The following is a 25,237-nucleotide window of genomic DNA, read 5'->3' as shown; positions in this document are numbered from 1 at the left end:
CACTCATGTGGATTTGTGTATCTTCAGTGAGCTTTCCTGGCCAGAACAAAGATTATCATACAACTGCACTAGCATAATGACAGCGTAGGAAAGATCCAAACACAAGGGAGGTATAAAATGCTTAAAAAAAAAACAAAAAAAAACAAACAAGTAAGACATGTAACTGCACGGTAAAAAAAATTCCCATCTTCAATTTTGCAAAAATACATTTTTACAGCAATTACTATGCTGCAGAGGCACAAGCCTCCAAAACAATAGTAGTAGATCAAAGGGTTGCTGTGCAAAGTCTCACCTCGGAGTGACCAAATGAGCAGGCGTTGTGAAGCGGGATCAGACCCCCATCATCCCGGGCATGCACATTAGCGCCTGTTTGAAGCAGGTGGTCCACCACATCTTTCCGCCCAAAACCTGAGATAAGATTCAGAAAGAGTTGGGAGTGGAGAAGGGGGGGGGGGGCAAAGAAAGAGAACCGAGGAAGAAGGATCAGAGAGATTGGTGTTACAAGAATTGTACTGTGATGTCCAGTAGAAACTCTTGCACATAACCTTTTGTGCAGAGTTAAATCAAACTGCAACTTGGACAGAAGATTTGCGAGCAGTTTCCAGATATTGTGAAACTCTGAAGCAGTTATTTATGTTCATAAAAGTGGCTGATAAATTAAGGAGCAGCACACAACACAAAAGGCTGCTGTATTTGTTTCCAGTTAAAAATTAATACTTAACTCCAAACTGTCTTTTGGCCTTTTTTTTCTATTCATTAATGTTGTTCATTTGTTTTGTAAGGCACACGTGGCAGCTGTTTGGGAATGTGCCGTACAAGTAGAGCTCGTTATGTCTACACAACAAACGTGCCGTGGGACTCGAGAGAATCTATTCTTGTTGAAGCTGCTGAGGATAAGGAAGACATAAGATGTAAAACAGCCGTGCAAGTTTTTCTTCTTTTATCTTTTGTGTCTGCAGTGTGATGTGTGTGTGATAAAATAATTAAAAACAGTCAAGCTTGGAGCTGAAGAGAAGATGAGCACTTTTCATATACATGAACCAGTACAGTGAAGATAAAAAATTAAAAAAGGGACATCTTATATTGTCAAGATGATGGAGTCTTTTCTGTGTCTTGCTTGTGGCAAAAATGAAGTACAGACTTGGGTTAAACCAAAGGCAATTAATGTTTAGATATGACATTTGTTATATTCCGTTTATAGATAAGTCTCAGTTAAAACCACCTTGGTTGTTTTGTTGCAAGCATGTTTGCAAACCTTTTGAAGCAGTTTGAGGAAATTCCATTGGCCGACAAAAACACTTAATGATAATGGTCATCTGCCTCAGACCGTTAACTGCCTCACTGAATATACGGGGTTTATGGGTCCGTTTTTTTTTTACATATTCTGAACATTAATTGTGCATGTACAATTTGCCCGAGGGGTTGTCGGGTATTTTAATTTAAGAAGATCGTAGACTTTAATATTTTGTTAATACAACTTTTTTTTTTTTAATGCTAGTGATATTCTTGTATAAATATAGGGATTTGTCAGTGCTGTATCATGTCTCAGCACTGTTGGACTTGCATCCATGTCTTAACCCATGAAGCAACTGTCCAATTACTGTACAGCTGCAATGTTTAACTAATAACCTGGAATGGAAGGGTTGACCCTTCCCTGATTTAAGGTTATTTTTAGGTATGTTTCTACCTAAATCTTGCACAGATCTTTCCACATTTTCAATATCATCTTTCCATCTACTGTTGTTAAGTGAATATTTAAAAAGAAAAGAAAAAAGAAACACAATTACAGAGTGTTTACATTGCAGCGCCTGTAACTCAAATTGTGGAACTGCTCTGCCCACACTGTACTTGTATGTCCTTTTGAACTTTATTATTTGGGATTCTGGTGTGACTGAGGCCTGTAGCATTGGATGGCAGCAATACAAAAGATGTTTCCTCTACACCGGTGGAATTTATACTAGACTAAGCACAGCAACAGGTCTGCTCAAGACTTTATACTTAGATAACTGAGAAAGATTTGTTTTTACAACAGAAATAAACCAAAAATGAAATGTACCAATAGTAAATGCACCTGTGAAAAAGTGGGTGCAACAGGGTAACTTAACTGTGATGTTACATGAAAGGCTTTCTGAAAATGTTACTTTTCTTTGCTGGTGCATTTCATATATTTTCTGTTGATATTACTTTTATCATCCTAAAACTGTTTAACGGCTAATGGCTAATGTCAGCCAATGTTTATCAGCTGCGTTCTGGTTACTCCCACACCTTAAAATGAACCAGCTGTACAAACAGTCTATCAATTTACTTGGTTTAAACGGTGATTTCCGTTATGTTTACCTGCAGCGAAATGCAGGGGTGTCGATTTGCGTCCTGCCATGTCTTTGGCGTTCACATTCACCGCATTCACGACTTTCTTCACCCGTGTAACATCCCCGTTTCGACAGGCTTCAAACAGCTCCCTGAAAGCCCCGTTTGCGCCGCCACCACCACTGCCGCTGCTGCTACTGCTGCTGCTGCACGCGTCACCGCTGCCTGAGTCAGGCGTAGAGCCGGGGCTGGTCCCGCTCCCCTCGGTGGTGGTCGGGGAGCTAGCACTGCTGCTGCTGCTGCTAGTGCTGCTACTGTTGTTGCTGCTGCTGGTGGTGGTGGTGAGGGCCAGAGCTGGGGAGGTGGTGGTGGGAGAGGCAGGGGTTGCCTCACCGTCAGCCATGTCCGAGGCTCCGCGGGAAAGCGGGGTGGCATCATCGATGGGTGCAGGCGGAGAGCCAAGCGGGGTGACAGGGAGAGAGGAGCCGCGGGGCGGAGAGGCCAGCAAGGAGTTTGGCTGCTGCTGAGAGGAGCGACGAGGCGTCGCCATTTTCACAACACACCAGTCCCCACTAGCAACAAAAACACTGCTGACAATTTCCTGCCCAGGAAAGTAAAACTTCCGCTCGGGCTCTATGGCTCCTATGGCGCCATTTTGATGCTAATAAGCACTCACCCCCCGTTAGCATTCCATTGACTGCCATTCATTTTGACGTCACTTTGACAGCGAATAACTTTACATCTAAAGCGTTTAAAGACTTTACTTGTCCATTGTTTATTTCTAAAGAAACACGAAAATGTATAAAATACCTTGTACCTCACGTTATGGCTCCATAGTAGACGTTTTTGTAAAAATAGGCTAACGATTGTGTCATAACCACGGGACTTACTGTCGCATAGTAGAGGAATTACCGTATAGTACAGGAGAAGCTCGCAGACAGTTTCGACTTACATTAGCTGTTTATAAGTTTAATTACTAATGTTAACTAGCATTTTAGTTAGCAATAATTAGCCTGTGTCCATGTTATCTCCTTACATATACCTACGCTCTCCGTCTCTGCAAGATTGAGATTTCTCTTGGCACAGCTACCAGAAGACTTACAACTTTCAGACAGGTTATTCACGTCACATTTACGTCGTCTCTCTCAGTTGGAGGCTGCGCAGTAACGCTCGGCGCTCACCGGAAAAGTGCTTCTTATATCCTTCACTGGTCTCCGTCCAAAGCATCGGGATCTAATGGTCCATTCTTATATACTGTCTATGGGGATTACTCTCTGGAGTGACGTTACAGGACATTACATCTCCAAAACTCTTCAATACTGGGATATCAGGACCAACTTTATGCAGTATTACAGACTAAAATACCATTTAAAATGTGTGGTTTCTTACCAGTTTAGCCGACAACCCCTCTGTGAAATGTTTATATTACAAAATGTTTTATTATTTTGGTGATTGAAATAAAATGATTTGGGGGGTAGGTAAAAGCAAAGCCCGTCTACGGATCCATATTAGAAATTCTTTGGTAAAAGTTAAGGGAGGTTTATTCTTCTTGAGTGATCAGTTGACCTGGCTGAACACAATATCGCCGTCTAGTGGAGACTATTGGCAATAACTTCAGAATACTTATTACAAATATCTTTTTGCATTTACATAAATACCATTTTACAATGAATAGTGGCAAGTGCACTGGTTTTAGTCGTCTAATTTATGTAACCTATTTTCAAAAAAAATTTCAATTGATAAACTAAATAAGCTTAAAGGAATGTGTGTTTGATTGACAGGTGACTCAGCCTACTGCACTCTGGTTTGGTCTTTATCGTTCCACCTCAGCTCCACATTTTCATTCAGAAATCTGAGGGGTATAATCACAGACTACTGTGCACTGTATGTCAGCATACAATCTGTGGTAGCGGAGTATTGAATGTGTTTTCCTGAGCCGTATGTTTTGTAGGCTAGCTACTGCTTAAAGAAACCTGTGCACCGGTGTGAAAAACCTGCCCAAACATGATGAAAACTCCAGACACATGGCTGGGTTTTAAGACAAGAACCTTCTCGCTATAAAGGCTTACAGTTGCCACTGGACCACTTATCAAAAATACACTATTCAGAATTTTGGATATTTTATAAAAGAAAGAGCATCATTTTAGTTACTTTAATTGGACACCAGATAGCAGCAGACATGCTGCAAGAAAGTGTTACATCATTCATCCTAAATCATTAGCAATGTAAGTCAATTTAAAAAAATATATATATATATATATATATATATATATATATATATATATATATATATATATATATATATATATATATATATATATATATATATATATATATATGCACACACACACACACACACACACACATCTCTTGGTGACTACTTTTATTTACAACAATTAAAGGTGCTGTAGGTAGGATTGTGAAGATCCAGGACTTAGCCAAAAAATGTGAACATCGACAACTTCTGTCCCTCCCCCCCTTTCTGCTAAAGCCCAAAACGGTCTCCTAAGCCCCTCCCCCCACAAGGGAGAATGAATGCGTGTGTAAGAAGGGCCCCCCTTGTGTAGGGGGGCCGACAACGCCACCTAGGTTTTTGGCTTGAGGCCTAGGACCTCTTAAAACTACAAGATTCCAATCTGAGATAAAAGATTAAAAACAGGTCCTTATTACTGGGGGAGAGCAGTTAAACTAGTGTATTTTAAAACAGGGAGTAAAAACCAGTTGAGGAATAACAATTTATTTAAAAAGACAAAACAATTAAAATTCCTCTTTAAAAGAATTTAAAAAAAAACAACCAACTAAAATCAAGTTAAAAAAAAGAAAAAAAGAAAGTACAACAGAACAGGAGTTGGAGATTAAAATGTCCACAGGTTTCCACTGGCAACCAACTTCTTTGTTGTTTGACTCTTCCCCTCGGGCATAGCCTGTGAAGGAGAACTCTAAGCCAGTCAAACGTCCTTTTAAAAGTGCCACAGTTTTATATACTACTCACAACAAACACCGGTCTTAGAAAGAGACCTACGCGGAAGGGAGAAGTTTTACCTTCTCCCACTGTTGCCGCTAGCGATCGGTGTTTGAGTTTTCCAATGTATTCTCCGGTCTCCTTCCAACCAGGGCCAATACTCTCCTCACTGGGCTCCAGGGTCCGGGTCTCTCCGTCTGTTCCTCTGTCTGTTCCTCTGTCTGTTCCTCTGTCTGTTCCTCTGCCTATTCTGTTCCCGTCTGTTGTGCTCGCAGCTGCGTTCTCCTCTGTTAATGTTCTGTCCTTTTTATCTAAAAAAAAAAACAGTCAATTCCCTCTCTGGCTCCCAGGTGCAAATCCTTTATCCTAATTACTGGGTGTCCGATGGCGGAAGTAAAACATTTAAAAAAAAACACACACCACACATTTCAAAATAAAAGCATGCAATATAAAAGAACACAGCAAATAGTAAAAACACAGCACTCCAAGTAAAAACATGCTTAAATAAAATCTACTTCCGCCCCGTGACACGTGTGCATGAGCAGTGATTGACACGCAGTTAGACACCCCCCCCCCTGGCCCTGATTGGTGCATCTGAACAGGGAGCTGTGGATTTTTGCAAATCACACTACAGACTGTAGGTGGTGCTAGAGGAGCTGGATTTTTTTTTTAATGACCTGCTTCATGTAGTTCTACTCGAACATAGGGTCAGTTTCAGCAAATATGACAGAAAGTTAGTTTTATAAGTCTTACCTACTGCACCTTTAAAGTAAAAAAGCACAATACACAATTCATGCTCATACACATCGTTGATAATGAGGGCTCAGGACCGGCAGAATGAGAACTATGAGAAATCTATTACACTGCATCAGTGTTATGTAGCTACCTGACAGCTAGCTCGTTTCCACGAATCATATCCAACACATAATACCACCTTGTTATTGCATTATGCAATTAATTGTGACATGATATGCAAAACAAATGCCATGACGAATGAAACTGTAGATGTAGATTGCATGATAAAACATGCAGCATCATTGTGGCATTCAAAAAACAAAAACCTGGAACAAAGATAGCTGTAACTCATCATGATATGTAACTTTTTAAAAGGGCAAACCTCCAGGGCTTTATCAATATATACACAACAAAATGACAAAAAACAAGCTCATTTTCCTTTTCTTTATGTAAAACAAGATACAAAGAGTATAAGATGCAATTAAAGAATAAAGACAATCTACAAAAACTATACATTTAAAAGCAAACGCAAGACCAATTTTCCATATACTTGATTTAAAATGAAGGTAAGTAAAAGTTAAGTTTCTTGGAAAAACTTGTGAAACTGTTAAAAAGAGAGCTTTTTCAAATTTGTTTGAACTTTGTGGCTGGAAGGAGTGTTCAAAAAGCCAACATCTCTGCTTGAAGGTCAAACTGATTAGTCATCATTGAGCCAATAAGCTACCAGACATATTATAGTCATTTTGATGCTTTGGCGCACTGTAATCTTTTTTGCATTTTAAAATACATCTAGGCGTGGCTGGGTTGGCTCAGTTGGTGGATCGGGCGTACATATATTCAGTATCTCACAAAAGTGAGTACACCCCTCACATTTTAGTAAATATTTCATTATATCTTTTAATGGGACAACACTGAAGAAATTACACTTTGCTACAATCATACATCATCAATAAAGTATTAAGTGTACAGCTTGTATAACAGTGTAAATGTGCTGTCCCCTCAAAATAACTCAGCACACAGCCATTAATGTCTAAACCGCTGGCAACAAAAGTGAGTACACCCCTATGTTAAATTCCCATAGAGGCAGGCAGATTTGTATTTGTAAAGGCCAGTTATTTCATGGATCCAGGATACTATGCATCCTGATAAAGTTCCCTTGGCCTTTGGAATTAAAATGGCCCCACATCATCACATACCCTTCACCATACCTAGAGATTGGAATGGTTTTATGTCGGTTAGACTAATAGCTGGTTTGATTTGCATTGAGAGATGATTTTATTGAAAGTACCCCATGCCAATCTCTAGGTATGGTGAAGGGTATGTGATGATGTGGGGCCATTTTAATTCCAAAGACCAAGGGAACTTTATCAGGATGCATAGTATCCTGGATCCATGAAATAAGTGGCCTTTAAAAATAAAAATCTGCCTCTATGGGAATTTAACATAGGGGTGTACTCACTTTTGTTGCCAGCGGTTTAGGCATTAATGGCTGTGTGCTGAGTTATTTTGAGGGGACAGCCCATTTACACTGTTATACAAGCTGTATACTTAATATTTTATTGATGATGTATGATTGTAGCAAAGTGTAATTTATTCAGTGTTGTCCCATTAAAAGATATAATGAAATATTTACTAAAACATGAGGGGTGTACTCACTTTTGTGAGATACATGGAGGTTTATGCCTCGATGCAGAGGTCCAGGGTTCGAGTCCGACCTGTAATGCATGTCTTCCCCCTCTCTCTCCCCTTTTTCACCTAGCTGTCCTGTCCATTGAAGGCGGAAAAGCCCCCCCCCCAAAAAAAAAAATATTGGTTGGTCGGAGCACCAAAAGGCCTTACCGATAAGGAAATATACAGTGATTCACAACAGATCCTATGTGGTTTCTGCGTCCAGGTCTGCAACGAGTAAATGACATGGCAGCTGATCACCAGGTGATTCAGCTTATAGAAGTGATAAAACAGGACTGTGGTGTCACGGGATGAGTATGCAAAGTTCCGTCTGGTCGGTTGGTTGACATATTTCTCATACTTCCTTCAACTGCCCTTTGTGTGTCAAAGCTTAAACCTGGCCTATTCTCAGTACCAAAACAAAAGCATAACAACCCCAACGCCCTCATGCATAGTTTTGACTGTTTACAGTCAACAACCATGTTCATGTACATTTCACACATTTAAAGATAAAGCATAGAGATATGATATATATTATAAAAAAAATAATGTACTTTTTATGGGGGAAACAACACTTGTAACTGCTGCAGCTGCAGCTGCCAGTGTACTCAAGCATAAACTCAATGTCTCTTGTCTTCTCTAAAATGAGCAGTTTTTCAGGTTGTCAGTCCTTCAAAATAAAAGTTATTATGGTGCCTATTTTGGCTTTGGAGGAGGGTCTGGCCAAAGCGAGACTACTATTTTGGTGACTCCAGGCATAGCAGTATATCAGACAATGTGTCACATCAGGGTACAAAGCTAATGGGATGTTAATTACCACTAGAAGTTGAGAAGTGGTCAACTTAAACAATGTAGTCTCTGGGTGTATCATCAGCTGTTCTCAGGTTGTTCAGTTCCTTAGAGACTTTAATCACTTTCTATGGGGTTGATAAAGTTGATGGTTTTGTGAGAGTCACACTCTCACCATGCTTTCAGGGTCTGTACACAATGATCTTGTTCATGTTTGGGGTTTTGAGCATCAACGATATGCATCTGTGACGTTCACCTTCTAAAGAGACTTTATTAGGCATTCTGTGAACAATCTTTCATGGGATTAACAGACTGATTTGAGAGGAAACCTCAGAAAGAGTAATCAGAAAAAGAGAGAACGTGAGAGTAAGCAAGCGATCAATAGAAACAGACAGATGTACAGCTAAAAATATGTAGAAGGAAAGAGGAAGAAAAGACCAACACAAAGAGGCGGGAATGTATTTGAGATGATTCCTGCAGAACTACATTCTTACCAAAAACAGTTCCGACACAGCCACTGTGGCATTTTCAAACTAAAGCCATCCTAATCTCTGAGTCTGACATAAAGATAATTACCTGCTGGGCAATCTAAATGAGATATTTGAAATAAAGACCCCCAAAATAAGAAATTGGTGCCATTTATTTAAAAGAATTAGCCTGCTTGCCTATTTTCCTGAGCTGAGTCACCAATTAAAAACTATTAAGTCACAGTTTGGACTATAAAGTGACACACAAATCTTAGTCATGGGGTGTGTGCCTTTACAGTCTTATTCTTATTGTATTGTATTTATTGCATCCCACCCCACACCATTTTATCAAATAGGCCTATATGCTGATTTCTTATTCCTGGAGAACAAAATAATTTCCCATTTGTTTTGTCCTACATGTTTTAAGATGACCAAGAGCTGAAAATTCCAAATATATTGTGGTTTATTGATAAAAGAAAATGTGTGAGAGCTTTGTTTAAAATATATTGTTTATGTGGTATAGCATATACTCTGTTATGCATAGGTTTTATTTCATTGGCGTCATATGAGTATCATTTTTTAGTTCGTTATTGAAATAATATGGTGACTGCAATATTGTATTAGGCTATAGAAATCAAAAAAATGTGGGTGAAAAACAAAGGGGTATTAATAGAGAACTTATTTTATTTTGAAACTTGAGCAAGCTGATTCAACAGGCGCGACAAAAAAACATCTTAGATCTTTTTTTTGTTCTTTATCACATATCAGGCATTTGCATGAGAAAAGCCTCGTCGAAACTCCGCTCTCCCCTTGTTGGCTGTTGCAGGTGGAGATGAATACGCTCTCAGCTCTGCTGCGCAGTGCGCACGGCACGCCACACCTGTCCTATTTGGGACTTGAGGGCAGACAGGTAAGGCTGAAGCCCTGCCCACTGCCAGGTTTCAGTCGGACTTGTTTTTTAAGAGCAGCTATTAGGGCTTTCAAAACCCAGCCGTCCCTGTCTAAATAACTACACTGGCTGTGGGAGTAAGAACACACACATCCACAGCAGCAGCAACAACAACCATGCCGAGGCTAGAATCTCAGGAGTGGATCCGGACATCAATGCGCACTCCGGGCATCCTGATCTTCGGGATGGTTTTGGCTCCATGCGGCTTGATCCTGAACCTGATCGCCACCGCGGCCCCGAGCTGGAGGACCCTCAACAACCTCCCCAACACCCCCTCCTCTACCTTCATCCAGCAAGGCATCTGGGACATTTGCTCGGCCTCTACAATCGTCACAGGAGTTACGTGTGGTCTGCAGGACACTTTATATTTCAGCAACCAGATCATCCAGATCGCTCAGGGTTTGATGGTGGCCTCCCTCATCGTGACTCTAATCGGACTGTGCGTGTCCATCCCGGGGGTCCGCTGTTGGACCGATAGGCCTAACTGGGTACTGGCCGGGCTGGGCGGACTGGTGTTCTTTCTCTCAGGCGTCATGACCATCATACCAATCGCCTGGTACACCAACATCCTCAAAAGCGTCACAACGGTCACCCCTACCATAGATGTGCGTGTCGGCTACTGCATCATCCTGGGCTACATCGGAGGGATATTTGAAATCCTTGCCGGCATCGTCATGTCCGTCGGGTTCTGCCGTTGCTGCGGAGGAAAGAACCGAGGAGAGAGGCGGATTGAGGAGGTCACGGGGCCCCGGTTCAGCCATCAAAGGCAGCCGCAGAGACGAGTTGATATGCCCAGCCTGAACCGGGCCAGGAGCAGCGCCAGCAGCAGCGTCCCATACTCAAAGGACTCCATGGATGAGGATGTGTCCTTCCCCCGGGCCAAGACCAACCCAACCCGGTCAGTCAACCCCTCATACAGCGGCAGACCCTATGATGCCGACCTATAAGCACATGCACCACATCTGGATCTCCATGGAGACACACAAAGATACCCACATTAAGGAAAAACGACTTAAAGACGGACATGAATATTTGCAAAAAGGACTTAGAATGGGACATATTCTAGAAAGAAGAAATGGTAATAAAAACTATCTATAATATTCTGGAGTATTATAGTAATATATATATATTTATATTAGTTTGAAACCATGAAGGAATATTGTAGGAATATTTCAGTGGTACGAAGAGATATTCTATAATTTACTACTAAGTGAAGCAACATCTTTTAAAACGCCTCTTTGAGCATTACTGTGTTTCATCAGGAACAATCGAAGGCATACATTTGTAATAGTGTTAAATGGTGTGCAAGTGACAGAGCCAGGGCTGCAGTTTAATGCAGTTACAGATGAGACTCATTATGGCTTTAGCTGGGTTATGATTCATTCTAACATCATTATGATACAGGGCAGGTGTATGCTTCAAGCAGTGCAGTAATGTTAAAGATGTGAAAATGGAAGGAAAGTGAAGTATTCTGCATTGTTGTAAGAGTGAAACAGAGAGAACCCCTACATTGTTTATTAATAACCTGAAAAATGATATAAGTAAGCTGTCTTTTACATTCTGAAAAGGATGATGACCTCTATTTTTAAATAGTCGTCATCTTTAAGGAAGCTTTTGCATTTGTTCTGTGTACATGGGCTGTTTCCCCCCAATTATAATGTAAATAGGCCTTTACTGTATTATTATGCACTTTACAGTTATGACCAATCTTGTAGGTCCTACAAAGATGTCCTACATCCTGAGATGATCAATATTGTTGTTATTGCTCTGTGATAAAAGTGCTGTTTATTAAATGTGCACTGTTTCTAACAACAGTTGACTAAGTCCTTTTCCTCAACTTAATAATACACAATTTCAGATTTTACTGCAGAAGTGCATGTAAAGAAAATAATACAGTTTATTTGATAAGTGGAAGTATCTGTGATTATGATAGCAACGCAGTGAGGTTAAATGTAACTCAGCAGAAAGATTATAATAGAGCCTCTAGAGTGAGAATGTTCACATTTAAGACAAGGAAATTAATGTGTTCTATCATCGGTGACCAGAAGTCATTATGGACACTATTCAAACACACATGCAGACAGGTTACATTTCACTGTGATACTGTGCTTTCTTTGCTTCCCTGTCTGCTTTGTCTGTACCTCATATGTACACAGACAATGCTGTCCGACTGGTCTGAGAGGTTGGTTTCTTTCAGCACCTTGTCTAACAACATTACTACTTCTGTTCAAACTGGCTTAACATCTCAAACAAGGAGACACTGTAGTGAACAATTATCTCTCTAGAGCCCCTGCTAATTCTTTTGTTATGTTGGCCTAAATGGAATCCCGATGCAGTTCTCCAGCAGAACCTGTTGAATGCATTGAAAGGTTAGCAGTTTTTATGCTGCTGCATCAGCTCCTACAGATGCAAAAACAAGAATGGAAACTAGAAAATCTTCAAGTAGAAATACTGTCAATATACTTGTGTTGAATCAACTCAAGAAATTGTACATTTAACGTCCATGTCAGCTGAAATGGAAAATCCTGCTGATTGGGAAATATGAGAAGTTTGGGCTTTTGAGTAATACATTCATCTGTACATTGTATACACATTTACCATATTAGTCTTACTTAATTCTTCACCCATGGTAACAATGAAAGACACAAAAAGACAAAAACTTGCATTTGTTGGCTTCTGCATTTGAGCTCATTTCTAAGGGATTTCAAGATGCGTTGTGCTTCACACTAGTGTCCGTTAAATTGCCACATAGAATGCAGTGACTCACAAAAAGATGATCAACGATCAATCAGGGCGTGACAAAATATGTACAATTTCATTTACAGTCTCATCCTCCTGGGCTTGTGAGAAGCTTTCTTCTGTCTGTCCACCCACAACAAGCTGATCTTCACAAAAGTTTTATTGCACCATAAACTTCCACAAAGTTGGGAGACTCACAAGAGATGGATTAAAGAATCATGCAAACGGATACATCAGAGCCTGAAATAGTTTCCAGTAATGCTGGATCCTTCATTTCCTATAATACAACCAATAGCCCCTTTACATTACACACTTTCTTTTAAAGGCCCACATGCTCAAGTTTGTAAAACAGGCTTTCTGCATAAGGAATTCAGCCAAAATACTCCACAATGACATCACAAGGGTTATTTTATTATACTATTATACTAGAAAGCTCCTTTAGAAGGCATGATACAACTCACAGACAGATAGTACTCCCCATGGCTATTAAACCTACCATTCTATATCACATAACAGCAACTTCTAAAGTACAGTAGCCTACTACAGTTTATTTTGCTCCTCCTGTAAAACAAACATGCAAGGTGTGCTTATAATAGAAAAGCATGTGTTGACATAATATCACCCTCATGGCAGATCCTTTATTTTCCTTGTAACTATATTTCCATTTTTTTCTGATAAAGATTGTCAGTGTGTCAGTGTTCATGATTGCAAATCAGTAATTATTCAGTCTCGGTTCCTGCTGAGTTTAGTAAACATTGAAGCTGATACTATGGTGCCACTGGATCCCAGAAAGAGACTTAATAGGCAGTGATGCATGTTCGGGTCTATGCATAACACACACTGACTGACAACTGTCTGTAGTGTTAATACCCTATAGCAGAAGAACATTAGTAATGGTTTTAAAGTGACACACCCGTTACTTTGTATTATTCTTAATAATTGGATTACATTAAACATACTTATTACCAAATTGTCAAACACTAATGACACTGTAGCTGTAAACAAACTGATAGTAAACTGCTAAGTAAGTATTGAAATAAAGTTGTTCTAGCCTTGTCTATCATGTTGTATCCTGCAGAGCTGCAAATCATTGCATCAACGTTGCATCTTTACTTTTCAAGCAATAACCTGCAAAATCATTCCAGAGGACACATTATTAATACATATCTGTGGCATTTGTAAAGTGCTTAAATACAACACATAGCAGAATTGATTGTAGTAAAGATTGATTCCGACAGTGAGTGGCTTTAGCTGTACTGGGTCAAACATAAATGACAGGAGAGGAATTTTAAAATTAAGCAAAACAGGATCAGCGAAGGTGTGTGCAGTGTGCACACATTTAGTTTCGGGTTCTTGACATAGTTCATTCTCCTACAAAAGTACTTTGTTTTCTCATGGTCTGTGCACTTGAGACATTTTTTCTTTCAGTACCAGGGAGGGTCACCTGTAACCTTTAGAGGACTCAAGAACGATTGTTGTGTGAGTTGAAAATCAAAAGTGTAGTGGAGTGAGAGACTTGGTGAGCTAAAATGTATTACTTTTGTCTCTTGAATAAAATGAGGCGTATATTTCCAAAAACTCATCAAGCGTGCATTTTTTTTTGACCGATCACTTTCTACAGAGAATGACAAACTGTGCAGCCACTTACAATCAGTGTATGCTCAGTGCGCCCAACACACCTGTTTGTACACACACATTTTTATTCCACAGCCTCAAAAATGTGATAAAGTGTGTTTCCACATGATTAGACCTTCAAAAAAATATCAATGCTCAGTATGTCCGTGCAGCGTGCCGATACACGAATGACTGAATTTATTATTGTGCAACCCAACACAAAAAAACAGAAAGATCATTTAAAGATTTTTTTTTTTTTTTTTTTTTATGTGCAAAAATATTCATGTAAGACAGTGGTTCCCATTTATGTTGTGTTTAAACCCCCTACCGCTAGATGGCTATGCTGAGACCCACCACTAGTGTCCTTGCCTAACAGTGCCTAGCAGTGCCTGACTTTTTGCTAGAAGCTAACAATGTAGCTATGGCTGAACTTTGGCCTACTTTAGCATATCAAAATTAGCTCCCTAAGAACCTGTGAACCACAGTCCAAAACTGGCAGTTTGATTTTCTGTGTACTGAATCGTTTAGCTAAAGTAAACCTCTTTGGCTTTTATGCACATCGTCTTTTTTTAAATATTAGTTTTTCTAAAATAATACCTTAAAAAAATCCCAATATATCGCCTTACGCACAGTAACCAAATATATTGCAATATATTAAATCACGACCCAGGCATCGTGATACGTATCGTATCGCCAGATTCTTGCCAATACACAGCCCTACTTAATACTGGCTACATTCCTGAGAGAAGCTGGGTTACTCAGTAAGGAACAATCAAAGTCCTCATGAAAAGTTAAGGACTAGTCAAACATTGTTAAAATCCCTGCTTAACCCTGTGTGAAATCGATGGCAGTTTTGATTTCAACACCTGTGTGAACTCACTCCTTCAGGCGCTTTCTCTGTAGTTAAAGGAAGATTCTGCTCTGTCAGACAGCAACTGATAGGTGAACATTTGCATTGTTTTACTATAGAAACCATCTTTTGCATACAGTATATCATGGAAGTAGGTTTTGATTAAGGAGTATTAGACAGATTCTGACATTTCTCTCTCTGCATTTAAACTGCAAACATCAAAATTGTTTCTTGCAGAGTGACAAATTATGTGAAAGTAAAGTAAGTAAAAAAATACTCCCAACACACCAAAATGGTTGCATCTACTGATGCTAATAATTTCTTTTTGGTTGTCGTTCATCAGCACTATGTAGCCACAATACTCGTTTAAGTTCTATAAAGAACACTATCATTATTAAAGCGAACAAATGTACAACACTAGTGATGGAAACATACATCAGTCATTCAATTTTTATTTGGCACATTAAATCCTACAAGGTACAATTTCAGTGATGTAATCCCATCAGCTCCTTTAATTTGGGGCTGTCGGCAGTGTCCTCATGTAGGATCCTAATGGCCTGGGGGTAGTAGCTCCTCCTGAGCCTCTCAGTGTTGGGCTGGTGTATCTGGTACCTTCTTCTTAACATCAACAGTGAGAAAAGGCTGTTAACCAGATGGTTTGGATCTTTAATGATTCTCCTAGCCTTTTTCTTGCAGCGCCTCGTGTAAATATCCTTTAAGCATGGTAGGATTCAGCTGATCGAACCTCTCACTGCAGGAACCTGCAGTCATGTTCGGTACCGTTTCTGTACCAGGCAGTGATGTTCCCAATCAGGACGCTCTCTATGACTCTGGAGTAGAAATCCAACAGTATTTGAGGGGATACCCGGAATTTCCTTAGGCGTCCAAGGTTTAACGGTCACTGCCTTTCCTTTTTTAACCACATACCAGCAGTATGCAGTTCCCTCAGCATGTAGTTCCTGGTTTGCAAGAGAGGGTCTGACTGGACCCAGTGTTGTAGTCGAGTCACCAACTGTCGAGTCCGAGTCCATGTCATCAAAGAAGAGTCCGAGTCAAGTCACCATTACCTGTGTTTGAGTCAAGTCGCAAACCAGAGAACTGCAACTCGCGTCAGACTCCAGTACTCCATCACTGCCTATTACACAAGAAAGTAGTCGAAAACTTCATCCAACTTCCGAGTCCAATTTCATAACTCCTCGAGTCCAAGTCATAAGTGCACGTGTCTAAGCCAAGTCCGGGTCCAGGACTCCAATCTCTGGATCATTATTGGATGTGGAAACAAAGTCACCATATGGCTGTCCACCGCATAACCTCGTTGCGGGTTTTAACATCCGACCCGGACCATTTTTGGCCAGGGACACAGCATCACTGTCTGACCATTTTTGCCAGTTGTTCCCTTTTGACAACACACAAAAACACACAATAAATTTGTGAACATTTTCTGGTGAACAATAAAATAAACACTCTCCAACAGAAACTAGCCTGGCTCTGTCCAATGTTATCAAATACACTGATTTATTAGAAAAAAGTTCAACTTTAAACAAACGGGACAAGATGCTAGAGAGCTTTAGATCTTTTTTCACTTTACAGCCAGGCTAGCTGGCTTATGCTAAGCTAGGCTAGGCTAACCCTGCGTTTTTAACACACGGACGAGATTGACGTCATTCTTCTCACTCTCGAAAAAAAAGCTATTCCCTTAAGAACAACTAATGGAAAAGCTTTCAACAGAAAGACACCACTGAAATATTTCAGTACCTCTTCCTCTTTTTATGCTTCTGCTTCATCTTGGCGAGGATGAAAGCCACGATCAGCCCCCCGATGATGAGGGCCAGCACACTCAGGGTCAGCGTTACACTTAAGGCCCCGTTGACCGTGTTCTCGCAGAATTGGCCCCGGTAGCCCAGGTCACAGTCGCACACAAAACCGATGCTGCCACCCAGAGGAACCTTACAGGCACCATGGCCACTGCACTTAGTCTCTCCACAGGTCAGCAGGCTGTGGTCAATGCCTCGAGATTCGGGAGGAGGTAAAGAGGTGGTCATCGTAGAGGAGGGAGGAGGAAACACTGGGCTGTTAAGGGAGGGAGCAATACGAGGAAGGAGAATGGGAAAGGAGAGATGAATGGAAGGAGGCCACCCTAAAACACACGACAAGCAGACGATACAGACCATTGGAGGTCAAATTGCAATTGTAATTGAAAACCTGCTGTGAGGAGACTTATGCCTAGTCGTCTGGTTGTATGGTCCTAGCTTCGTTGGACTGAGCTTCTGGAAAAAGGACCATGTTTTGCTGGAGGGAAAGACGTATAATAAAAAAATGAAGGTGATCAGATCTTTTACCATTGGCCAATGATTCTTTCTTCAAACTTTACTTTGGCACACTTCACCGTTATTGTGTTGTGCTCAAAGTTTTAAGACTGAGCTGCCTTCAGGTCCAACAGAAATTCTTGAATTGCACGATTTGTAAGCAATAAAAAAATGTGGTAAACATATAAGATAGGGACAGTCTGGATTTTCTACAATCCTCAGTTGGCGAGATGTTCTCATCAGTGAGCATTAAGGTATCAAGTGAATTTAAAAAGGGACATACCATGGAAAACTGACCTTTTCAGTAGCTGTGCACATAACATGTAGGTATCTGGAGCACCTACTAACCCACAAACTGTGAAATAAGAAAACCCAGTCACTTTTTTGCAGATTGCCTAGATCAGAAAACATGGGATTCACCAAGCCATTCAGATTTGGCTCCTCTTCCTACATCACATGCAGGCTCAGTAGAATCAAAGCCCGTCTACAGAAAGCCGTTCCACTCCCTATTCAGCCCCATTGTACTTGTATTGAATTTGGTTGCAGTTCCACCAGAGTTCCACTGGGGGTGATCGCAGTCCAGTGCTAAATGAATGGGACTCTATGGAGCTAGACGGCTAAATACGTCTCTTAAGCCCGATTGTCATTAAGAAATCTCAGATTTGATTGTAGTTTTTGCAAGTTCAACATGGATTATATGTCGAAAGTTGAATGAACGAGTACTTGTGTCCTTTCGATTTCTTACAGGTTGAGTCGTTGTTGCCCATAACACGCTAGCATTCTGCTAATGAATGCTGATTGGTCAGTGAAGGACTGATTACGATTGGAGATCCCGCTTGACGGCATCCGAAGCGGAACCAGAATGTCAGAGTGAATATTTCGGCGTGGTCTTTAAAACATTAGCAAACCTCTTTCTAGCACGTGTATTAACAGGGAGAGGCTAACCTGTCAGCTGTGTTGTCGATGCTTCGAGAGAACAAAGGAAGCGACTCAGAGCTTGCCGTAAAGCAGTATCTCTGGCCGTATATGTGTATGACGTCATTGACATTTTAAAAGGCTTTTTAGAACAAAAGTAGTAATTTGAATGTTGCATTCGAAAGGGGAGGCTAAGAAAATACACACTGCTGGGTGTTAGATTTTTTTAAAGTGGCTTATTTGTTCTAAAAAGCCTTTTAAAATGTCAATGATGTCATACACATATACGGCAAGCTCTGAGTCGCTTCCTTTGTTCTCTCGAAGCATCGACAACACAGCTGACAGGTTAGGCTCTCCCTGTTATTACACGTGCTAGAAAGAGGTTTGCTAATGTTTTAAAGACCACGCCGAAATATTCAGCCGTCTAGCTCCATAGAGTCCCATTCATTTTGCTCTGGACCGCGGTCACCCCCAGTGGAACTCTGGTGGAACTGCAACCAAATTCGGTACAATGGGGCTGAATAGGGAGTGGAACGGCTTTCCGTAGACGGGCTTTGGTATCTCCTACGGCTTGAGAACTACTGTTGAAAAGGTGCACCATATTTTTCTAACAAGCCAATCAGAGCAGATGGGGCATTTGGGGAGGGGGGGTTTAAAGAGACAGGCGCTCAAACAGAGCATTTCAGACAGAGGGGGAATAGCGTATATTCAGACAGAACGAGAAAAATGTGTTTTTTGAATATTAAAGCATGTCAAAATGTTCTAGTAGAAACACAAAATACAAGTATGAACCTGAAAATGAGCATATGTCTCCTTTAAATTAAAATGGATCCCATTTACATTATTTGTAAAAATCCAGACTTTATCCAAATCATCCCCAAAAACATAGTAGGCCTATTTTATACCATATTTTATAACATTTCTATTTTTATACATGTGAATAAACATTGTGTTTAAATAGGAGAGCTTCTCAACAATTCCCACTGCTCACATACAAACTGATCCGCTTGTTGTAGGTAACAGTAGGTATACAGAGACTGACTCAGGATATGTTACAAAACCACTCAGGCTGAGCCTCATGACTCCTACTACAGAAACATCAACCTTGTCCTAATGAAAAAATAAATGCATGTTAAAAGACACACTATGATATAACCAAACCTACAACAACGCCTTCATTGGATCTATCAAACAGTGCAGTATACGTTCTCTAGCATACCAGGAGCACACAAGAGTGTACCTACGACATAAAGCCTTACTAGATAGACTTAAGACATTATGAACTTCAATTATATAACTTTTTTTGTCTTGTCTGTGTTGTGTTTTACATATTTCTACACTGATATATTGAAATAAAGTTGAACTGATTTGACTGTTAAAGTGTTGCATTATATTTTCCTGTAATATAAATACACGTGTGGGAAAAGTCACCTCCAAGATTTAAGAGACAAGACTGACCATTATCCAAAAGGTAAACAGCGTTATCAGGTTAACTAAGTGGAGGGGAAGATATTTCATTGCAAGCATCTCGTTTTTTAGGTTTCCCACCAGCACAGCGAGATGGTTTCGGAGCGGGCATAAAGTACAGTGAAATAGCACAGCTGCATATTAAAATATGACAAAATGAAAAACATCTACTCACACAAGCAATGAATCCAGGCGTGGTGTCTTAAAATGCAAGCTGTGGAGTATGGAGTGTAGTTTGTGTGTGCTAAAGGTCCTGGGTCTTTGAAAAAAAAGAAAGAAAGAAATCTGAAGTTCCTCTTTTAGTGAGGGAATCTGCAACAAAAGGAGGGGGGAAGAGGAAGAAAGTTGAGACCTGTGAATACCTGCCTCTTTTTGTTCTTCCACAAACCCGCAGGCACACAAATGCACAACAATCACCTCCTCCTCCCTCTGCCTTATCTTTCAATGGGTTGAGTCATATACACTCTGGCTCACACCAAAACCCATGACATTTGTGTAGCACCTTTACATTTCATAAGGAGAGTGATAACAAATAGTATCCTTCAGTTAATCGCTGACTGAGAACACTCAATCCCCGGGAAAAATAAACCTCATTGTGTTGCACATTTCAGACGATGTCATAAAATAAACGTGTGACTCCAAATGTATAGACGAATACGTCTGACGACGGAAAATAAATGTTTCATTTTAAATTGCATACACTTGCATAACTTTTCCTGAAAATGGTGAATGGTGAATAACAAACACACACCCTGCGCGCGCGCGCGCACACACACACACACACACACACACACACACACACACACACACCCTTATCCTGCGCACACAGCCTTACCGTTCCTAAGGACTAAATTACAGTAGCTGTGTTTGCCAGACAAGCTGGGGAAGGAAGGAGGAGGCAAGTTAGAACAAGAGCAAGCCCTGACCCGTCTGTGTAAGATGTAGCATTTCGTACCGTAAATCTGTTGCGCAACGGCCAGAAACTGCTTTATAGTGGAGTTCTCAACCGTAATGAGCAAGATGATTTGTTAACACAGAACTATCTGAGACGCCGTCACTGGAAAATGTTTGTAAAAGGGCAAGCACTTTTGAAAGAAATACCTGCCAGGTGAGTGGATGAACCATCTATCTGTGGTACCGTCACACACACCTAAACCACGCCCCTAGCTCTTCACATGACGCGGATTGATTTAGTAAGCTGGTAGACCCATGGATGTATTAGAGTAGACCAGACACAAACGCATAACATAAGTCTGACAAGATGGATTTTCTTGTGATATGTGATCCTGCCATTCTGGCTCTGGATGTGAGAATCCAGCTGCAATGCAAGGTATGATTACGTAGGCTTCCTAAGAGAAACAATCCTTTTGAGTATGATAGGAAGTTTGGTGATGCCTCTGACTTTTTCTCTTACGCCATCCCCAAATGTTTTTGTGTCAAATGTCTTACCAACTAGTAAACAGACTTCAGCGTGCGCCCCATGTACAGAGGCTAAGTCCTTGCCGCAGCGGGTTCGATTCTGACCCGCGGCCCTTTCCTGCATGTCATTCCCCCTCTCTGTCTCCCACTTACCTGTCTGCAGCTGTCCTGTCTAATAAAGGCCTAACATGCCAGAAAAATCATGTAAAAACCACATACTAAAAGAATACACACACACACACACACACACACACACACACACACACACTAAAAGCAGCTCTAAAAAGGTAGTTTTGACATGTGACTTGAACATGAAGAACATAGTAGTGGCTAACATACTCATGAGCCACTAGCCTCAAGCAGAGATGAGGAGTGGATTACAGAGGTCTGATAACCTCACTACTTTCTATCTCCACAACCATTTTTAAATTTGTTGCAGATGCTTTAGGTTTTTTTTCCTCGCATATGCAGATGTAGCCTACTCCCCAACACCAGTAAACAGACTTTAACGTGTAAAGCTCAAAGCACCACAGTACAGAAGTACCGCCACACAGAGCCTCTAGCATGACTCTATTAGCCTATTCCAAATTTCCAATGCTGTTTCAACCAACCCCTAAATGCATGCATTCCTACACAGTACTTTGGTGTTAAGAGACTTGTTACAAGATTGAGTAACCACTTAAAAGTTATTGAGTTCTTGTAGTCTAAACCAGGGGTCGTCAACGTTTTTTAAGCCAAGGACCCCCTAACTGAAAGAGAGATGGAGCAGGGACCCTCTACTACATATATTGTATAAAATGAAGTTGCATATTAAACCGGGCCTACAATAACGTGTATTGCGGCCTAAAGCCTTTATACATAAATTTTTAGTGCATAGAATACTAAGCTATCAAAATAATCATTGTTGGCATGATTTTATAATAATATTTTAATTGGCAACATAAATGTGGCACAGTGAATCCTTTGGGATGAACTGTATCTGTGGGTGGCCTTAGTGACAGCGTTGCCTATAGACCAGTAAGCCTATCATCAGTGGGGATTTATATTTGCTAATAATATGTTGGAGTCATGTAAAGACTTTTTAAATTTTGAAAAAATATTCCAAAAATGAACAATAATTTAGAGGCCCCCCCAGCAGTGACTCTGAGGACCCCCTAGGGGTCCCGGACCCCCTGTTGAAGATCTCTGGTCTAAACTTTTCAGAACATAGCAATCATAGGCGGCGCTGAAGCACCCCTGTAAAATAAAGTCCTTATCATTGTGATTTTGTGAAATCGTTTATTGCTCAAACGTTATTACTTCTGCAAACCTGATTTTAGCGATGGAATAGGATAAATGACGACAGGCTCAGCTCAGTTGTAGCCTAAAGCAGGGGCGATTCTAGGATCTGACCTTTGGGGGGGCTCAGCCCCTAATGAAAAGTTGATAGCCGTTAAGATAGAGGGGTCCGGGGGCAGGCTCTTTTTTTTTAAACCCTTAAATCATGACTTCTTGTGAGTTTTGGGGAAATAAATAGACAGATTGAGACGTGCAATTATGACAAACTATCAACAGATTCAAGGCATCTGCTGTGAAAAAAAGATAGCAACTACAAAGCATGATTATTGCAGCACACATACCCAGGGGCGTCGGACTGGGGGGGAAAAGGGGACTGACTACCCAGGGCCCTCATGTGAGGAGGGCCCAAAAAGATGCTAGAATGAATAGCTGTGGATGCGGGGAGGGGCCCATAGAAAATGCCTTTCTACAGGATCCAGAATTATGAGCTATGCCCCTGCACATACAGTACCTTGAACTGGTAAAATAAGCCTTAACGTATTTTTAGACAGGATTATGCATGTTTTTTTCTGCTGTTAATTTTCAACTTTTTCATTTACATCATTGATATAAACTGATATGGTTATACAGCTAAACAGTGGCGGTGCCAGAGATGTTCTTTTGCTGGTGCTTTGGGGTTGCTGGACGTTTCAGTGAGGGTGCTCTGAAATTTTGAGTGTCCCTTGACACAAATAGGCTAACGTTACACACACTCGCGCAGATGCCCGCCCACCTCCGCCGCGGTTTACTAAGCGAGCGAACGCGAGAGATTGATTTAAAGTTGCCGATACAACAGCACCGTTGAACTCTGATTAGCCCACCAAACATATTTCAAATACCAGCCAACAAGCCGGGTTCAAACAATCATTACTGCAGCTCTCATACAGTGGCTCAGAAGATTAATGCAGCAGGCCAAATACACCACCCATAGCCAAGCACACACGCGCATGTATCCTCACAGTTTACACACTTGCACGTATGGTCAAAATAACATAATATAGTATAGTCATAGATATATATAGTCATATCTGCAGTGACTTAATATATCTAAATAAGCCACTGAGGGCGAACGCGTTTTCTGGGCTAAAAATAAACCGATGTCCAGTGCGCTGTATAACTTTAGATTCGGTGATCCATTTATTCACATTTCTGTAAAACATGTTCACTGTAATGCTCTTCTACAAGACAGATAAGAGTAAAGTTCAAGCATCCTCAGTAGCAATCACAGCCGTGGTCAGGTCACCTTCCTCCGGCCGCTTTTCTTCGTCCCGGTTGGTGACAAGTTCACCATATCTCAGTCTCATTTACAGATTTTGATAAAGTCTCCACACCTTGACGATAAGGGAGTAAAAAACTATCCATTGCTAGCGTTAGACTCACTTCTCTAATCCTAACGGCTCCAAATATTGAGCTCTTCTTCTTCGTGAATATGTTACTGCGGAAGTAAGGTCAAAAGTTCAATGTGTGCTGCACCCTTTGGCCAAATACAATCACCTGTGTTTAAGCCTAAAAATAATCGGTTTGTTTTATTAATGTATTTATTCATTTTTCAAATATAAATTATACTATTTACACATTAACAATTTATTTATTTATAAATCAACCACAGCAATTTCTTGGGGGTGCTATGGCAATCCATCGGTAGCTACACTGAACCTGAACCAGATGGGGAAAATCCAACATCTCTTTTTACAACCAAAATGTAACACGGAAGCATTTGATCGAACTGGTATCAGATTACAAAAGAGCTACCGACTAACATGAAAAGCTGCGATAGCATTTTGGCAGCACACATTAACTGAAAGGAGAGCTCTAAGGGTGATCTGTTACAGCACACAGACACGACAATGAACACAAAGGCATTAGCAGACAAGCACGTTATGACAACACTGAAGCAGTGTCATCACAGTAGTATAAAAGTAGTACAAAATGGTGGCCGGGTTAGATCAGTGGATAGAGCAGGTGCACATATAGAGAGGAGGTATGCCTCGATGCACAACGTCCAGGGTTCGAGTCCGACCTGGACGATTTCCTGCATGTCTTCCCTCTCTCCCCTTTCACATCTAGCCGTGCTTTCCATTAAAAGGCTGAAATGCCCCCCAAAAAATAAAGAGAAAGCCATGAAGTAATTTAACATGTTGAATATTTTTGCTGCTTAGTAAACGTACACACTCTGTAGAACATTGAATAAACAGAATTTAAACTGTTGGCCATTTATAGTCTACTGTAACAAATCCCCATTAGTGGCCCTTTCCACATGTTGACACTGGTTCACTGTCAACTGTAGGTATATCCATACCATGCCAATTGAACAGAATGAAATTGCTAGAATTTAGGAGGCTAATAAAAAAAAAAAACTGTAAACAATTTATAAATTACCAATGTATTGAACTATAACCACAACTTGTTTGGAGTCATTAAAGCTAGGCAGCTGAAAAGCTGATTGCATGTATTTTAGTAACCAAAAAGATCCCCAAGTTGTCGAGAATAAAACAAGCAGAGCCCGATTTTTGGTTTATTTCTATCTCATTTTTATTGCACAAAAAGACCATCTCCATTAGCATGTTTAAAATCAGCAGCACAGAAATGCAGCCGCACACATTACTCGTGGTGTCTGCAGCCTTCAGAGTTGTCATGAAACCAATCCTGAAAATGTAATGCAACAATCCACAGCAGCTTCCAAGTGTTTACTCAATGCCATATTTCAGAATGCAGAACTTATTATTTGACCTG

At 40.7% G+C, this 25,237-nt stretch overlaps 3 protein-coding genes and 1 long non-coding RNA gene across 6 annotated transcripts in view; 1 reads left to right on the top strand and 3 right to left on the bottom strand.

Annotated features, from left to right (window-relative positions):
• Positions 1 to 3,029, bottom strand: part of LOC144531349 (poly [ADP-ribose] polymerase tankyrase-1-like) — an 81,486-nt gene extending 78,457 nt beyond the window's left edge. The window contains exons 1-2 of one of the 2 annotated variants that reach the window (XM_078271436.1): positions 2,338 to 3,029; positions 293 to 408 (exon numbers count right to left, since the gene is read on the bottom strand). In XM_078271436.1, the coding sequence (XP_078127562.1) occupies positions 293 to 408; positions 2,338 to 2,857 (636 nt within the window). In that variant the 5' untranslated portion in view covers positions 2,858 to 3,029. The remainder of the gene's footprint in view (positions 1 to 292; positions 409 to 2,337) is intronic. The other variant, XM_078271435.1, reaches the window with a different exon arrangement.
• Positions 3,030 to 5,028: 1,999 nt separating this feature from the next.
• LOC144531357 (uncharacterized) lies at positions 5,029 to 7,932 on the bottom strand. Its single transcript, XR_013503211.1, has 2 exons — positions 7,844 to 7,932; positions 5,029 to 5,580 (listed from the first exon to the last, which is right to left on the bottom strand). It is a non-coding gene; the product is annotated as an uncharacterized LOC144531357 (long non-coding RNA).
• A 1,842-nt stretch (positions 7,933 to 9,774) lies between these two features.
• LOC144531874 (claudin-23-like) lies at positions 9,775 to 11,691 on the top strand. The gene has a single exon (XM_078272226.1). It carries the CDS (start codon positions 9,994 to 9,996, stop codon positions 10,822 to 10,824), a length of 831 nt encoding a protein of 276 aa, XP_078128352.1. The 5' UTR covers positions 9,775 to 9,993; the 3' UTR covers positions 10,825 to 11,691.
• Positions 11,692 to 15,516: 3,825 nt separating this feature from the next.
• On the bottom strand, positions 15,517 to 20,143 carry LOC144531875 (uncharacterized). Of its 2 annotated transcripts, none has more exons than XM_078272227.1 (5): positions 19,944 to 20,143; positions 17,670 to 17,741; positions 17,283 to 17,369; positions 16,836 to 17,150; positions 15,517 to 16,476 (listed from the first exon to the last, which is right to left on the bottom strand). In XM_078272227.1, exons 2-5 carry the CDS (start codon positions 17,702 to 17,704, stop codon positions 16,446 to 16,448), a joined length of 468 nt encoding a protein of 155 aa, XP_078128353.1. In that variant the 5' UTR covers positions 17,705 to 17,741; positions 19,944 to 20,143; the 3' UTR covers positions 15,517 to 16,445. The 2 variants fall into 2 exon arrangements, with proteins under 2 accessions (XP_078128353.1, XP_078128354.1); XM_078272228.1 differs by having other exon boundaries at positions 17,684 to 17,741; positions 19,944 to 20,142.
• Between the last annotated feature and the right edge of the window lie 5,094 nt (positions 20,144 to 25,237).

This window comes from Sander vitreus, chromosome 16 (assembly GCF_031162955.1).
Source record: "Sander vitreus isolate 19-12246 chromosome 16, sanVit1, whole genome shotgun sequence".
NCBI lineage: Eukaryota > Metazoa > Chordata > Actinopteri > Perciformes > Percidae > Sander > Sander vitreus.
The sequence above is the reverse complement of the archived record's forward strand: the minus strand, read 5'-3'. Positions and strand labels throughout refer to the sequence as shown.